Source organism: Monodon monoceros, unplaced genomic scaffold (genome assembly GCF_005190385.1).
Source record: "Monodon monoceros isolate NGI ecotype Baffin Bay Population unplaced genomic scaffold, NGI_Narwhal_1 Super_Scaffold_6, whole genome shotgun sequence".
NCBI lineage: Eukaryota > Metazoa > Chordata > Mammalia > Artiodactyla > Monodontidae > Monodon > Monodon monoceros.
The window spans coordinates 91407359-91423716 of NW_021703783.1; the positions used below are offsets into that span (position 1 = coordinate 91407359).

The following is a 16358-nucleotide window of genomic DNA, read 5'->3' on the forward strand; positions in this document are numbered from 1 at the left end:
GGCTACTTCTAGAATCCCAGGTGGGGACTCCCTCGTGTCCCCTCCCTGCCATCCCCCATCCAGAGGGAACACATATTAGGACTTCTATGATCATAGACTGACTTTGTCTGAGTTTGAACTTCATATAGATGGAATCAGAATGCACTCCTTCATATGTGACATCTTTCATTCCGTATTACATTTGTGGAGCTCATCCGATGCTCACTGAAGCCTAGTGCTTGTGAGGAGTGAGGACACTGCCTCCTACCGCCGGTCCATCCTCAGGCAGCCGTCTACCCACGAGGACAATTGTCACTAGCCCCACACCGCCACTCCCCCACGGTCATGCACGCCTGCCCCTTGCCCTTCAGTTTGGCCGATTCTAATACGAATAGGTTTTGATTTCCCTGTTCTGACAAAGGCCCGACTTGGATGCCACCAAGACTGACCATGGGCCAGTGAGGTCTGCGAGAGTGCGGTCATCTGGGCAGCAGGGACCGGCAAGGCAGGCGGTGAGGGGACAGACGAAAGGACAGGTGTCCGTACCCTGGAGGACAAGCTCCATGGCGGCCCATCGCTGAGTCTCCTGCAGCAGCCAGCACGGGCCGTGGCCTGGCGCAGGCTCCCCGGGGCCGCTGGGCTGAGGGACCCGTGGGGCGCTCAGTGGGGAGGGGAGAAGCTGCTCGGACAGGTAGGCAGCTGCCTTCATCCTTGGGGAAGGGAAGGGAAGGGGAGAAACCTGGGCCGAGCTCTCCTTAGGAGCCCCCCGTGCAGGGCCAGCCGACTGGCCATGGAGTATTTTTACCCCATTACACAGAGGAGAAGAGAAAGGCTCCCGGAGGGACCACGCTGGACCAGGACCACGCAGGGACACGTGGCTGTGGGATGTACTTCGGCCTCAGAAAGCGTGGCCTCCCATGCTCTTGCTGTCCCCCTCCAGGCCCGAGGAATGTGGTGACTGAGTCTTCCAGCCCCAAGTGGGACCCTGGCTTGCAGCCCTGGGGCAGGAGCCTCGGGGAGCAGACACGGACCACAGTGCTGGGACCACAGAGGAGTCGGGCCTGGCTCAGCTGTGTCTGTCCCAGGGCCTTCTGCACTGCTTCCTGCCTGGGACTTATGGCTTATTTGCTTGGTTACAGCCGGTGGTCCCACCTCAGGATGTCCTGTGGGACCTCAGGTACCACATATATGACAAAGATCAGGCCTGGCACACAACTGTGCCTGAGCACACAGAACTAACCATGGTCCTGACCCACAAGGAACACAAACACACACACACACACACACACACACAGAGAGAGACTGAGCACACAGAACTAACCATGGTCCTGACCCACAAGGAACACAAACACACACACACACACAGAGTGACTTAGCAAAAAGGAAACACATTCGGGTTCCCCAGACACACCCAAATACCTCAGCTCTGAAGAAGACCAGAGGATGTTGACACTTCCCAAGGGTGGTTTCTGGGAAGAAACTCATCATCAAATCTCCTCCTTTGGTTTTGGTTTCTGGGCTCCAACAGCAGCCCCTCCTCCCCGTCTCCCCACTCCATTCCTTGAAGTGACCCAAAAATCCACAAAGTATATGCCCTGTGGGCAAAGGGTGCAACCCCAGTGGACAGGTGGGCTTACACTGGGAGAAGGGCCCCCACCCCGTGCTGTCAGAGGGCAGGCTCCTGGCAGACGTGCTTCCATCACCCCAGGGCCCCCATTCCCAAGGGCCCATCTCCCCAGGCCCTGGTCTCAGAGTTTCGCCTATGACACAGGGACCCTGATGTGCTTGGGACATGACACAGCCTGGGGACTTCCGAGAGCCGGGCTGGGCACAGGCAGCCTCTCCTCCATCCCTCTCTAGGGAGCAAAGGGCACCCTCAGGAGGGCAGAGCTGGGACCTTGCACAGAGCAGCCTGGCCAGGACTCCAGAAACTTCAGGATCATTCACTCCAGTCCCTGAGGCACTCAGGCTGAGCAGCCCCGCCCCCTTCCCCAGGGTCCTTTGGCCCTGTCTGTCTCTCTGACCCCAGTCTGGTCTCCCCCGGGGCATCCAGCCCTGTTCCCAGTTTTCCTGATGGAGGAACGGGGGAACGGGGCATATCCCAGCACAGTCTGCACCTGCTCAGGGGGCCACTCTCCCCACACGCACCCTCCCTCACTGGTGGACCTAGGTCCTGCCTTCCCTTCTGGGATCTTCCCACACTTTGGTGGAGAACTCCAGCAGGGTGTAGGAATTTCCCCACATTTTTACTCTACGTGACAGAGGCAGACATAGGGGAGGGGCTGTCATTTCCCAGAAAAGACAGGACCTCTTTTCTTCTTTCTTCTTACCTGATGGACTGAGGTGAGCTGCACACTTTCATCTCATCATCACATCAGCACGGGGCTTCCTGCACCAGAGACCTCCCTCAGAAATCTACGGGGGCACAGGGGAACCAGAAGAACTTAGTGAGTTGAGTGACGAGGAGACTTTGTAGCGGTGCGAGAGGAGAGCTTGGTCTGGATCAGGACCACATTCTCCCTCCCTGGAAGGCAAGAGTTGGGGGATGGTTTTGGGGAGATTCTCAGGGATCCCAGCCGGGTCTCTGTTACCCCGGTCCTCGTAGAGACCCTGTCTCCTGCTCAGGAGGACTGGAGGCTGCTGGGTGTGAAGACCGTGACCTGGGAAGTGTGGGCACTGCTCAGGACACCCCACACCCCAGGGCCGTTCTCACCCAGAAACCACCTGTCACAAAAATGGGGGCTGAGCCACCACCTGGGGGACAGTGTCTGTTCTCCAGGGGACCAGGTCTAGAGGGCAGAGGTGACAGAGGGGCCCCAGCCCAGGGTGAGGGCGGGGTGGAGGGCACCCTCCATGAGGAGGGGCACCCACCCGAGAAGGAGGGGACACTGTGCTGAGTTTCCTCCCTGAGGATGTAGGTCAGCAGCCTGGTTCCCGTGCAGGTGGCCAGGCTGGGCTTCGGGGCAGGGCGGGCTGGTAGCCAGCTCCCCTGGGAGGAGCGCTGGGCCAGGACAGGGGCTCTAAGAGGAGCCGGATGGGGAGTCAGTGGGACAGGGGGCAGCCCCTCGGGGACAAACAGGGCCAGCTAGGACCAGGGTCCCACTTGGGGCTGGAAGACACAGTCACCACATTCCTCGGGCCTGGAGGGGGACAGCAAGAGCATGGGCGGCCACGCTTTCTGAGGCCGAAGTACGTCCCACAGCCATGTGTCCCTGCGTGGTCCTGGTCCAGCCTGGTCCCTCCGGGAGCCTTTCTCTTCTCCTCTGTGTAATGGGGTGAAAATACTCCATGGCCAGTCGGCTGGCCCTGCACGGGGGGCTCCTAAGGAGAGCTCGGCCCAGGTTTCTCCCCTTCCCTTCCCTTCCCCAAGGATGAAGGCGGCTGCCTGCCTGTCCGAGCAACTTCTCCCCTCCCCACTGAGCGCCCCACGGGTCCCTCAGCCCAGCGGGCCCCAGGGAGCCTGCGCCAGGCCACAGCCCGTGCAGGAGACTCAGCGATGGGCCGCCATGGAGCTTGTCCTCCAGGGTACGGACACCTGTCCTTTCATCTGTCCCCTCACCGCCCGCCTTGCTGGTCCCTGCTGCCCAGATGACCGCACTCTCGCAGACCTCACTGGCCCATGGTCAGTCCTGGTGGCATCCAAGTCGGGCCTTTGTCAGAACAGGGAAAAAGAAACTTAAACTTCTCTGTGAACGTATGACGTTTGGGCGGAGAAGTTCACGGTGTCATGAGTGGCCAGAGTTCAGGAAGGGGTGAGGCCCAACTCTGCTGACACAGCGGTTTCCAGGCGCTCTGATTGTATATAAGGCTCCTGGTACTTGAAGAGGAGGCCTGGTGCTTGTAGGAGGCTCCTGGTGCTTGTAGGAGGCCACAGGCTGTGACCGAGCACAGAAACAGAAGACTCAGAGCCAGGGACGGTGAAGAAACTGACTCATGGAGGCCAGCACAGCACCCTGGACCAGGTACCACGCTACAGGGGAGCGGGGCAGTGGGAGCTAGGACAGGGGCGGGACGGTGGGGAGAGGCCGTGACCCAGTCCGACTTTGGGCAGAGGGTCAGGTCTTCACTGAGGCTCTGAGCATCTTGCATCGCTCCTGGGGGGAGATCCTGAATTCCCTGGGAGCGCCCAGTGGGGGTCAGAGGGGGAGGACTCGTGGCTCCAGCAGAGATGTGGGGTGCAGAGGGAAAGGGTGTGCGGGGAGGAGAGGAGCGCTGGACAGTCCCAGAAGGAGCCCCGTGTCTTCGGGCTTCTCCCGCCTTTTACCGTAGATGCCTGTTGGATGAAAACACCTTCACTGAGAACTTCATGAATCAGATAAACCCTCGTAAGACCTACCTGTGCTACAAGGTGGAGATCCTGGATGGTGACACTAGGGTCCCTCTGGACGAGAAAAAGGGCTTCGTGCACAACAAGGTGACTGACCCAGCCTGCCCGCAGCAGGCAGGGCCTCCCTATTGTGGGACACTCAGGGTAGAAGGTTGTCAGTTGCACACAGGATGTCCCACAAGCTCTCTCACCCCCGGTCCCTGCCGTTGCTACTGCTGCTCTGCTTGGAATCAGGTGAGGACCCTTGCTGTGTGGCTGGCAGCTCTGAGCCACATGTCATAAGCCAATCACAGCAATCCAGGGCCTGGTACCTCCAATGTCACCCCAGGCTCTAGGACTAGGCTACTCCTCTCCTGCTGTGCCTCTGGGGAGGGGTTGGGACAGAGGGAAAGGCATCTGGACAAGGGGCCGGGTTCTTCCCCGGATTCCGCCCGGGGGATGGCTCTGGCTAGAGAGCCCGATTTCTTCCTCAGTCACTGTGGACTTAGACGGGCCCAGCAGGACCCCTGCCCACTGCTTGAGAGATCTTGCCAAGGGCGCTGATCCCTGCAAGCCCACTGCCAGCTGTCCTTAGCCCAAGGACGCCCCTCAGCCTCGGGCTCAGCACAGGGTGAGGCCCAGAGTAGAAGATTGTAGAAGTTTTGGTGCACATGTGGGGTGGGGTAGAGGGGGAGCTGGAGAGCAGGGTGAGTCGCTCCAGGGAGGAAACACCCACTTCCATGGCAGGAGGCCAGCGTGGGAGCTCCCCTGGCCTCCTCTCTGCAGGGCTGGACTAGGTGAGGCTCCTGAAGGCCCTACCTCGGGCACAAAATAAGAGGCGCTCCAGAAAACTCAGAAATCAAGATGAGTCACATTTTAAGGCAATAGTTTAAAAATCAAAATTAACGCAATTCTATGATGAACAAAACATCAACATTTGCATGAAGACTGATGGGTTTCAGTGCTATGCAGAGCCACAGGGAGCCGAGGGCCGATAACAAGTCATCACTGCTCACCGAGCTTTTTGTAAAACACTGATACTGTGTCTCTCATGGAGTTTTGCGTTACTTTGAATCATGTAAACGCTGCATTGAAATATCATTCACTTGGTGCTGAGGCTTTGCCCGCGTGCTGGAGGTCAGTGCCTCACCCACCTGCCTACTCTGGCCTCGTCCTGCCCCAACCCCGTCCACTTTTCTTCCTCTTCTATGTAGGGTGCTAACGAACCAGGGAAGCCCTGCCATGCGGAGAGCTACTTCCTGGACCTGATCCGTTCTTGGAATTTGGACCGGGGGCTGCACTACAGGCTCACCTGTTTCATCTCCTGGACCCCTTGTCATTCCTGTGCCCAGAAACTGGCTACTTTCCTGGGGGAGAACAGCCACTTGAGCCTGCACATCTTCGCCTCCCGCATCTATAGCCTCCCCGGTTATAAGGCTGGGCTGCGCAAACTGCAGGCGGCTGGGGCCCAAATCGCCATCATGACCTCTAAGGGTCAGCATGGGTCTCCTGGGGGTGGGGTGGCGGCAGGGAGAGGCCTGTGGGAAGTTGCTAGAAAGGGGCGGGTAGGGTGGGAATCCCTGGTAGAGAGGCCTTTGTGTGCTGCCTGAGAGGTGATGCTAGACTCTGGAAGGAGTTTATGGGAAGAGAGAGTTCGGGGGAGCAGAGCTGGTTCGGGGAGGGGAAGAAGGGGAGTGGGTGGATATGCAAGAAAGACTAGGGGACTTCCAGAAAGGAGAATTGAGCTGGCTCAAATTCCAGTTGCAAGAAAGAGCTGGAGGGGTAAGCTATTGAGTCCCCAGGAGGAAGGAGAGAGGAAGAAGTGGAATTATGAAGGGGAAAGTCTGTCCCGAAGAGTCATTTCAGCCCTGTGGCCCCAACCCTTCCCCAGACTGGAGTTCACCTTTCTCTCCCCTGTTCCGTCTCAGAGTTTGAGCACTGCTGGGAAAACTTTGTGGACCACCAGGATAGACCCTTTCAGCCCTGGGATGGGCTGGAAGTAGAGAGTCAACATCTATGTAACAACCTGCAGGTGATTCTCCAGGTGAGGGCTCCTTCCTGCTGCTTCCCTGGACCTCCTCCGTCCTCTCCTCTCCCTGTGGCTTTTTCCTCCTCTCAGAGCCTCCTTTGGGTGACCTGCTCCCTCCTGGGGTGCCAGCTCCATCCTTTCCTTCCCTTCTCATGCGGTCCCTCTACTTTCTCACTTGCTGTGTCCCTCCTTTCTTCCCCATCTTTGTAACACTCCCCAGACCTCCTCTCGGTTTTTGTTGCATCTTCCAACTGTCTCACTCCCTGCTCCCGTCCTAGATGCAGGAAAACTGAAGGCTGGACGTCAACCTCTCTAAAGAAGTCAGGAGACCTCTGTTGAACAGGAGAAAAAAAACAGCTTTTTTTGAGAAATATAAACATGTCATTTGCTACCCTCTCCAGATTGATCCAAAGAAACCAGTGAAAGGCAAATGGCTCACAATAAAGAGTTTAAAAAAAAACACAACAATCTGGGGGCTTCCCTGGTGGCGCAGTGGTTGAGAGTCTGCCTGCCGATGCAGGGCACACGGGTTCGTGCCCCGGTCCGGGAAGATGCCACATGCCGCGGAGCGGCTGCGCCCGTGAGCCATGGCCGCTGAGCCTGCGCGTCTGGAGCCTGTGTTCCGCAACGGGAGAGGCCGCAACAGTGAGAGGCCCACGTACCACAAAACAAAACAAAATAAAACAAAAAACAAAAACAATCTGGGTAGATTTACTTTTCATTCAAACCTATATTATGTTCCAATCTACATCAGTAAGATTCTATTCAATATTATCAGAATAGTTTTCGATTTTTAGAGAAATGGATATTTTAATTGATTTTAAATCCAAAGCAATAAAATGAAATATTAAGAATCTTCCACCAAATATTTTTCCTCAGTAAATGTATCATGAACTACAAGTAGTTTATTAAAAGTTGCAGACATGCAGATGCCTTTCTCTTTTGTAGTGGATCTGATTCATGGTGGAGTGGAGGTATAGTGGTCACACTAATTCCTGCTGGAGTGCGTAAAAATCAACTAAATCTTGTAGGAGGGGAATCTAGGATTCAAAAATCTACAGTATACCCTAATGATGAAAAATCTGAAAGTGAAATTAAGAAAACACTCCCATTTACCATTGCAACAAAAAGAATAAAATATCTAGGAATAAACCTACCTAAGTAGACAAAAGATCTGTGCGCAGAAAATTATAAGACACTGATGAAATAAAGATGATACAAATAGATGGAGAGGTATACCATGTTCTTGGATTGGAAGAATCAACATTGTGAAAATGACTATACTACCCAAAGCAATCTACAGATTCAATGCCATCCCTATCAAACTATCACTGACATTTTTCACAGAACTAGAACAAAAAAATCTCACAATTTGTATGGAAACACAAAAGACCCTGAATAGCCAAAGCAATCATGAGAAAGAAAAACGGAGCTGGAGGAATCAGGCTCCCTAACTTCAGACTATACTGCAAAGCTACAGTAACCAAGACAGTATGGTACTGGCACAAAAACAGACATATAGATTAATGGAACAGGATAGAAAGCCCAGAGATAAACCCACGCACATATGGTCACCTTATCTTTGATAAAGGAGACAAGAATATACAGTGGAGAAAAGACAGCCTCTTCAATAAGTGGTGCTGGGAAAACTGGACAGCTACATGTAAAAGCATGAATTTAGAACACTCCCTAACACCATACACAAAAATAAACTCAAAATGGATTAGAGACCTAAATGTAAGGCCAGACACTATTAAACTCTTAGAGGAAAACATAGGCAGAACAAGCCATGGCATAAATCATAGCAAGATCCTTTTTGACCCACCTCCTAGAAAAACGGAAATAAAAACAAAAGTAAACAAGTGGGATCTGATGAAACTTAAAAGCTTTTGCACAACAAAGGAAACCATAAACATGACGAAAAGACAACCCTCAGAGTGGGAGAAAATATTTGCAAACGAAGCAACTGACAAAGGATTAATCTCCAAAATTTACAAGCAGCTCATGCAGCTCAATATCAAAAAAACAAACAACCCAATCCAAAAATGGGCAGAAGACCTAAATAGACATTTCTCCAAAGAAGATATACAGATTGCCAACAAATACACGAAAGAATGTTCAACATCATTAATCATTAGAGAAATGCAAATCAAAACTACAATGAGATATCATCTCACACCGTCAGAATGGCCATCGTCAAAAAATCTACAAACAATAAATGCTGGAGAGGGTGTGGAGAAAAGGGAACCCTCTCGCACTGTTGGTGGGAATGTAAATTGATACAGCCATTATGGAGAACAGTATGGAGGTCCCTTAAAGAACTAAAAATAGAACTACCATACGACCCAGCAATCCCACTACTGGGCATATACCCTGAGAAAACCATAATTCAAAAAGAGTCATGTACCACAATGTTCATTGCAACTCTATTTACAATAGCCAGGACATGGAAGCAACCTAAGTGTCCATTGGCAGATGAATGGATAAAGAAGATGTGGCACATATATACAATGGAATATTACTCAGCCATAAAAAGAAATGAAATTGAGTTATTTGTAGTGAGGTGGATGGACCTAGAGTCTGTCATACAGAGTGAAGTAAGTCAGAAAGAGAAAAACAAATACCATATGCTAACACATATATATGGAGTCTAAGAAAAAAAAATGGTCATGAAGAACCTATGGACAAGACGGGAATAAAGACGCAGACCTACTAGAGAATGGACTTGAGGATATGGGGAGGGTAGAAGGGTAAGCTGGGACGAAGTGAAAGAGTGGCATGGACATATATATACTACCAAATGTAAAATAGATAGCTAGTGGGAAGCAGCCGCATAGCACAGGGAGATCAGCTCGGTGCTTTGTGACCACCTAGAAGGGTGGGATAGGGAGGGTGGGAGGGAGGAAGACGCAAGAGGGAAGAGATATGAGGATATATGTATATGTATAACTGTTTCATTTTGTTATAAAGCAGAAACTAACACACCATTGTAAAGTAATTATACTCCAATAAAGATGTTAAAAAAAAAATCTACAGGCATTGACAACCTATCACCCTGCCAACAATACTGTTTTGAAATGACAGACCATGAGACAGGAGAAGAGAAAGAATGAGTCTAAATACTGGAAGGGAAATCTCAAATCAGCAGTCGGGTGAACACCAGGAATTACTTCAGCCCCACACCACTCCTAATTCTACCGCCCTGTAGGGGAAGCCAGAGGGAGGTGCTTTCCTGCACAGGTGATGAACTGGTCCCTGCACAGTACATGGACCCAAGCAGGACCCATCTCAGGCACTAGATTTCTCTCCTGCCACTGATTCTGTCGGGCCTGAACTGAGCTGAGTCAGCCCCTGACAGCTGGTTGTCCTGCACAGGCGTCCAGACAGCGAAGTCTCCCCAGGTCTCTCCTCACAGACTTCTCTCACATGTCAGGGGCCCAAACTGTGTCACAACCTCACACAATGACTGTGAGGGGCTGGGAGTGGAATCATCTGGTTTGAGACTTGAAGGGATAGAAAATAAGGGAGAGACGATGATGAAGGCCAAGGAGGGAGGAAGGGACAAAGTCAGGGAGGGCTGGCACCCCGGAGGGAAGGACTGATAGAACAGTGTGACCCGGAAGGGGGAGGGGACGGGAGAGGAGGGGAGAGGAAAGGAGAGGAGAGGAGCAAAGCAGGGCCAAGGACCAAGGGTGGAAGGACAAGGGACCTAAGGACAGGATGCTGGGATGGAGGAGGGTGGGCAGGGACAGAGCTACCTGGAGGGGCTATAAGTCAGGCTTGTTTCACAGAAGAAGCCATGTGGGGAGGGTAGTATGGTCCAGGCCTGGCTCAGCTGCTCAGCGATGCTGTCAAGGAGCAGCCTGCTGTTCCTGCTCCCCAATCTCAGCTCTCGGCACTTGTCTCCTCAGGGCCTCAGATGGCTGCCCACCTCCAGACGTCACATCTCATTCCAGAGGGGAAGAAAGAGGATGGGACAAACCCCAGAACTTCAGAGCCTGTACATCTTCTTAATGGATGCTAGCAGTGTCCTACCATGAGAAGGGGCTGATGGGAAAACTCACAGATCACACTTTCTGTTGGTGTTTCACTTGAGCCAGTGTGGGCTGCGGAGGGAAAAAGATCGGTTCTTGGGCTCCTCACCTGGAACATATGGAGAATAATCGGGACCGACTGAGGGCTGTTGTGCAGTTAAGCGCCAGGTACTGAGGGCGATTTGACAGAGTTCGTCTTCAACAGATGATGCTGCTACTATAAAAAAGAGGAGAAACCACTCATTTGATAAATCACTCAATCCACAGATGATGCAGTCTTCCGGCACATTCTGGCTCACACCGCGTGCAGCCAGGTGCCCAGAGAGACGTGGTGGACAGGCAGCACTGGGGGCCTCAGCAGCAGAGCGGTTCTGGCCGAGACCCAGGCCAGGCTGGTTCCTGCTCCCGAGCCCCTCAGTGTCGCTGATGGGGCCTCACCTCCTCCTCCCGGGGTCTCCTCCTCTGACCCCTAGGGGCTCGCCTCCTGCACTCCTGACTCGATGTCTGGGCCTGGCCTCTTTTGATGGGTCCTGGCTGCATTCTCAGCTGATGCCCTCATTTCTGTGTCTCCTGCCCCCTCCTGCTGCAGGTGTGCCAGGGAGTCTGCAAGTCCCCAGAGACGAAGGAGTCACGCCCATGGGAGGGAGGATGGACTGACAGGGGACCCCTTTCACTTATCTTTATTTTATTTTTAATAGTAATTAATTAATTTATTAATTAGGCTACATTGGGTCTTAGTTGCGGCACTCGGGATCTTTTAGTTGTGGCATACAGGCTCTTAGTTGCAGCATGCTGGATCTAGTTCCCTGACCAGGGATTGAACCTGGGACCCCGGCAATGGGAGCGTGGAGTCTTAGTCACTGGACCACCAGGGAAGTCCCTCACTTGGCTTTAAATTAACAGCTACCTTTTGGTTGCAAACTCACCATGTCTCCTCGCGTTGACCAAGCCCTTTTCATACATAAGCTTATCCCAACTTTACCAAATCTCAGAACAAGGAATTACTACTTAGCACTATTTTGCTATGAGGCAAAATCCTTTTTCCCCTCTTCCCAAGGTCTCACAGGTAGGACGTGGTAGAGGCCAGATTCACACCTGGGTCCATGCCAGTCCCTAGCCAACACTGAGACACTTTCTTAAAGACTGTGAGTTATACTAGGATGCACACAGAGGGGCAGGAGAAGGCCACAAGCAAAGCCGGTGTTTCCAGCCCAGGAATCTGGAGTTGGCCCAGTCAGACCAGAGAGCACATGTGAGAGACTTCAGGGCAGAGGGGAGGGACTGAGACAGGACCAGGATCCTGGGGAGATGTCTGGAGAGGGAAAGGAGGGTCAGGGCTGAGGGTCGGAGGGGCCCGAGTGAGGAGACAGGAGCATTTGTCACCTAGGGAGCTGGAAGGGAGGTATCTTCATCATCCTGGAACCCTGTGAAGGTGCCATGCTCTGTGTCAAGGTGTCAGAGGGTACAGACGCAAGCACTGTATCAGAGGACTGCTAGTGACAGAGACTGCATACCCGGTTAACTTTGAATTTCAGATAAACAAAAAATATATATTTTTGGAACTTAACCAAAAATATATTCACATTTAACTGGGGTCCTATATTTTCGTTTGATCAATCTGACTGCTCTTTTTGTACAGGAGACATTTACAGGAACTCTCATTCTTGTCCCAGCCCTGCTCGGGCTGAGCAGTGGTCCTGCATCCTCCCTGGGGGTCCTTTGGCCCCAATCTCCCCTCTGATGAGTTCCCCTGGGGCACCCCGCCATGTCCCCAGGATGGTTTCTGGTGTGCTCCAAACAGAATTCGGGTTAACAAGGGCATGCTTCCTGTCTGGTTATGAAATATCAAAAGAGGGAAGTCCTCTGAACGTGACACTAACAGACTTTGAGGTGCACAAGTGTCATTGCACAAGCGACATTGCAACACTATGAAGGGAAGGATAACTCTTCTTGCTCGTGGAGAGACAAATATCTACATACCTTTAGATTTAAACTGCAGAAAGTGGTGGGTGTTTAACACAGCAGAATATTTTCTCTGAAATGTAAAATGAAAAGCTGAAGTTTCAGGGGAGGTGGACTGGCAGGGAGAAACACAGGGGAGGCTGAGCCCTCCTGTTACAAATATGGGAGCCACGGGAGACGTTCATGGTTGGCATGATGAAAAATAGAATTTAAGCTGGAGGATTGGGGGGGTGGGGAAGAGTTGAGGGTCTGAGAACAGTGATATTACTTCCAAGGCAGAGACGAGTGAAAGGAAGATGCTGTGGTGTACATTCTCCCCGATCAGAAATAACGTCAAAAGATGATGGATCAAGACCCAGAAGTATAAGCACATCATGTAACTGTAAGGAAAGGACTGTGGAAGTTAGAGAGGTAGTTAAAAGCCGTGGTGTTTGACAGGGCTGGAGTTGGCAAGAATGATGGCACAACTTTGCTTTTAGTTTTGGGTTTCTTTGTCATTTTGATTTTGTAATGGTGTGTGTCTTTACATGAATATCTTCTAATTCCATTCACAGTAGGGACAAACCCCGTAGAAAATGCTTTGTAATAAATTTAATAAGGAATGAATAAAACTAAAGTAATATATAAATTTAATAGAAATCCATAGAAAAACATGATTGCTTTTGCCTTTTTTGTTTGTTTTTTGAACTTGAAAAACTACTACTTAGGTTCAAATAGTAAAAGAAGAAGTTAGGTAACATGTGATGGATGGTGATGCAGCCAAATATCTCATGGGCCTCATGGGCCTGAAAGTACAGCAGGGGCCCAACTGGGAGGGGGGCTTGAGCTTGGACATCGCCCAAGACAGGGAGATGTCCGTCCCCACACTCTGGGTGAAACAGGGACTCAGAAAGCCCCAAGGAAATGTGGTTGAAATAATCTAGCACCTGGCTTTTTTCTGGACTGCAAGAAGCTCAGGTTAAGAACTAGTGTGTCTATAGATCTCTTCTTGTGCTGTAGGTGCAAAGGAAGGTGAAGTGAAGTACAAACTGGATGTGAATTTCACATCAACCTCATTAACGCCAAACATTTGCTTGGACACTGATGGGAAATGTGTACTGAACCCAATGGCCAATCAGGAACTGCCAGTTCTTGGAGGGTATTTAGCTCTCATTCATTTGTAGCAGAAATGTTTTTTTTCTGTATTATTAGATGTCCAGTCCAGCATGCTCTCTTTACGCTGTCTGGACAGGCAGCTGTTTGACTGGCACTAGGCAGGCTGAATGTCATTTGAAGAATATACTTTTGCAATCCCTTTCAAATTACCCATGACATTTTTCACAGAACTAGAATAAATAATCCTAAAATTTATATGGAATCCCAAAAGACCCAGAATTGCCAAAGCAATCCTGAGGAAAAAGAGCAAAGCTGGAGGCATAACCCTCCCAGACTTCAGACAATACTACAAAGCCACAGTAATCAAAACAGCATGGTACTGGCACAAAAACAGGCATATGGATCAATGGAACAGAATAAAGAGCCCAGAAATAAACCCACACACCTATGGTCAATTAATCTTCAACAAAGGAGGCAAGAATATACAATGGAGAAAAAGAGTCTCTTCAGCAAGTGGTGTTGGGAAAGCTGGACAGCCACATGTAAATCAGTGAACTTAGAACACTCCTTCACACCATACACAAAAATAAACTCAAAATGACTTAAAGACTTAAATATAAGACATGACATCATAGAAATCTAGAACAGAACATAGGCAAAACATTCTCTGGTGTAAATCATACCAATGTTTTCTTAGGTTAGTCTCCCAAGACAATAGAAATTTTTGCTTTTGCAAAAATAAACAAATGGGATCTAATCAAATTTATAAGATTTTGTACAGCAAAGGAGGCCATAAACAAAACAAAACAAAAAGACAACCTACTGACTGCAAGAAAATATTTGCAAATGATGTGACCAACAAGGGTTTAATTTCCAAAATATACAAACAGCTCATACAACTCAATAAAAAAAAACAACCTAATCAAAAAATGGGCAGAAGAACTAAATAGACATTTCTCCAAAGAAGACATACAGATGGCCAAGAGGCACATGAAAAGATACTCAACTTTGCTAACTATCAGAGAAATGCACATCAAAACTACAAAAAGGGCTGAGAGGAACCAAGATGGCGGAGTAGAAAGACGTGCTCTCACTCCCTCTTGTGAGAACACCAGAATCACAACTAGCTGCTGGACAATCATCGACAGGAAGACACTGGAACTCACCAAAAAGGATCCCCCACATCCAAAGACAAAGGAGAAGCCACAGTGAGACGGTAGGAGGGGCACAATCACGGTAAAATCAAATCCCATAACTGCTGGGTGGGTGACTCACAGATTGGAGAACACTTATACCACAGAAGTCCACCCACTGGAGTGAAGGTTCTGAGCCCCACGTCAGGCTTCCCAACCTGGGGGTCCGGCAACGGGAGGAGGAATTCCTAGAGAATCAGACTTTGAAGGTTACTGGGATTTGAATGCAGGACTTCAACAGGACTGGGGGAAACAGAGACTCCACTCTTGGAGGGCATACACAAAGTAGTGTGTGCATCGGGACTCAGGGGAAGGAGTAGTGGCCCCAGGGGAGACTGAACCAGACCTACCTGCTAGTGTTGGAGGGTCTCCTGCAGAGGCAGGGGGTGCCTGTGGCTCGCTGTGGGGACAAGGATACTGGCAGCGGAAGTTCTGGGTAGTACTCCTTGGCATGAGCCGTCCCAGAGTCCACCATTAGCCCCACCAAAGAACCCAGGTAGGCTCCAATGTTGGGTTGTGACAGGCCAAACAACCAACAGAGAGGGAACCCAGCCCCACCCATCAGTAGTGAATCGGATTAAAGTTTTGCTGAGCTTTGCCCACCAGAGCAACAGTCCGCTCTACCCACCACCAGTCCCTCCCATCAGGAAACTTGCACAAGCCTCTTAGATAGCCTCATCCACCAGAGGGCAGACAGCAGAAGCAAGAAGAACTACAGTCCTACGGCCTATGCAACAAAAAACATATTCACAGATAGACAGACAAGATGAAAAGACAGAGGGCTATGTACCAGATGAAGGAACAAGGTAAAACCCCAGAAAAACAACTAAATGAAGTGGAGATAGGCAACCTTTCAGAAAAAGAATTCAGAATAATGATAGTGAAGATGATCCAGGACCTCGGAAAAAGAATGGAGGCAAAGATCGAGAAGATGCAAGAAATGTTTAACAAAGACCTAGAAGAATTAAAGAACAAACAAACAGAGATGAACAATACAATAACTGAAAGGAAAACTACACTAGAAGGAATCAATAGCAGAATAACTGAAGCAGAAGAACAGATAAGTGACCTGGAAGACAGAATGGTGGAATTCACTGCTGCGGAACAGAATAAAGAAAAAAGAATGAAAAGAAATGAAGACAGACTAAGAGACCTCTGGGACAACATTAAACGCAACAACACTTGCGTTATAGGGGTCCCAGAAGGAGAAGAGAGAGAGAAAGGACCAGAGAAAATATCTGAAGAGATTATAGTCGAAAACTTCCCTAACATGGGAAAGGAAATAGCCACCCAAGTCCAGGAAGCACAGAGAGTCCCATACAACATAAACCCAAGGAGAAACACGCCGAGACACATAGTAATCAAATTGGCAAAAATTAAAGACAAAGAAAAACTTATTGAAAGCAGCAAGGGAAAAATGACAATAACATACAAGGGAAATTCTATAAGGTTAACAGCTGATTTCTCAGAAGAAACACTACAAGCCAGAAGGGAGTGGCATGATATACTTAAACTGATGAAAGGGAAGAACCTACAATATAGATTACTCTACACAGCAAGGATCTCATTCAGATTCGATGGAGAAATCAAAAGCTTAACAGACAAGGAAAAGCTAAGAGAATTCAGCACCACCAAACCAGCTGTATAGCAAATGCTAAAGGGACTTCTCTAAGTGGGAAACACAAGAGAAGAAAAGGACCTACAAAAACAAACCCAAAACAATTAAGAAAATGGTCATAGGAACATACATATCAATAATT

At 50.0% G+C, this 16358-nt stretch overlaps 1 protein-coding gene across 2 annotated transcripts; it reads left to right on the forward strand.

The window, feature by feature from the left end:
* The first annotated feature begins 3816 nt into the window (after positions 1-3816).
* Positions 3817-6814, forward strand: LOC114885350 (DNA dC->dU-editing enzyme APOBEC-3A-like). Of its 2 annotated transcripts, none has more exons than XM_029205099.1 (5): positions 3817-3941; positions 4249-4540; positions 5500-5779; positions 6214-6329; positions 6593-6814. In XM_029205099.1, exons 1-5 carry the CDS (start codon positions 3913-3915, stop codon positions 6605-6607), a joined length of 732 nt encoding a protein of 243 aa, XP_029060932.1. In that variant the 5' UTR covers positions 3817-3912; the 3' UTR covers positions 6608-6814. The 2 variants fall into 2 exon arrangements, with proteins under 2 accessions (XP_029060932.1, XP_029060933.1); XM_029205100.1 differs by having other exon boundaries at positions 4249-4393.
* Positions 6815-16358: the final 9544 nt, after the last annotated feature.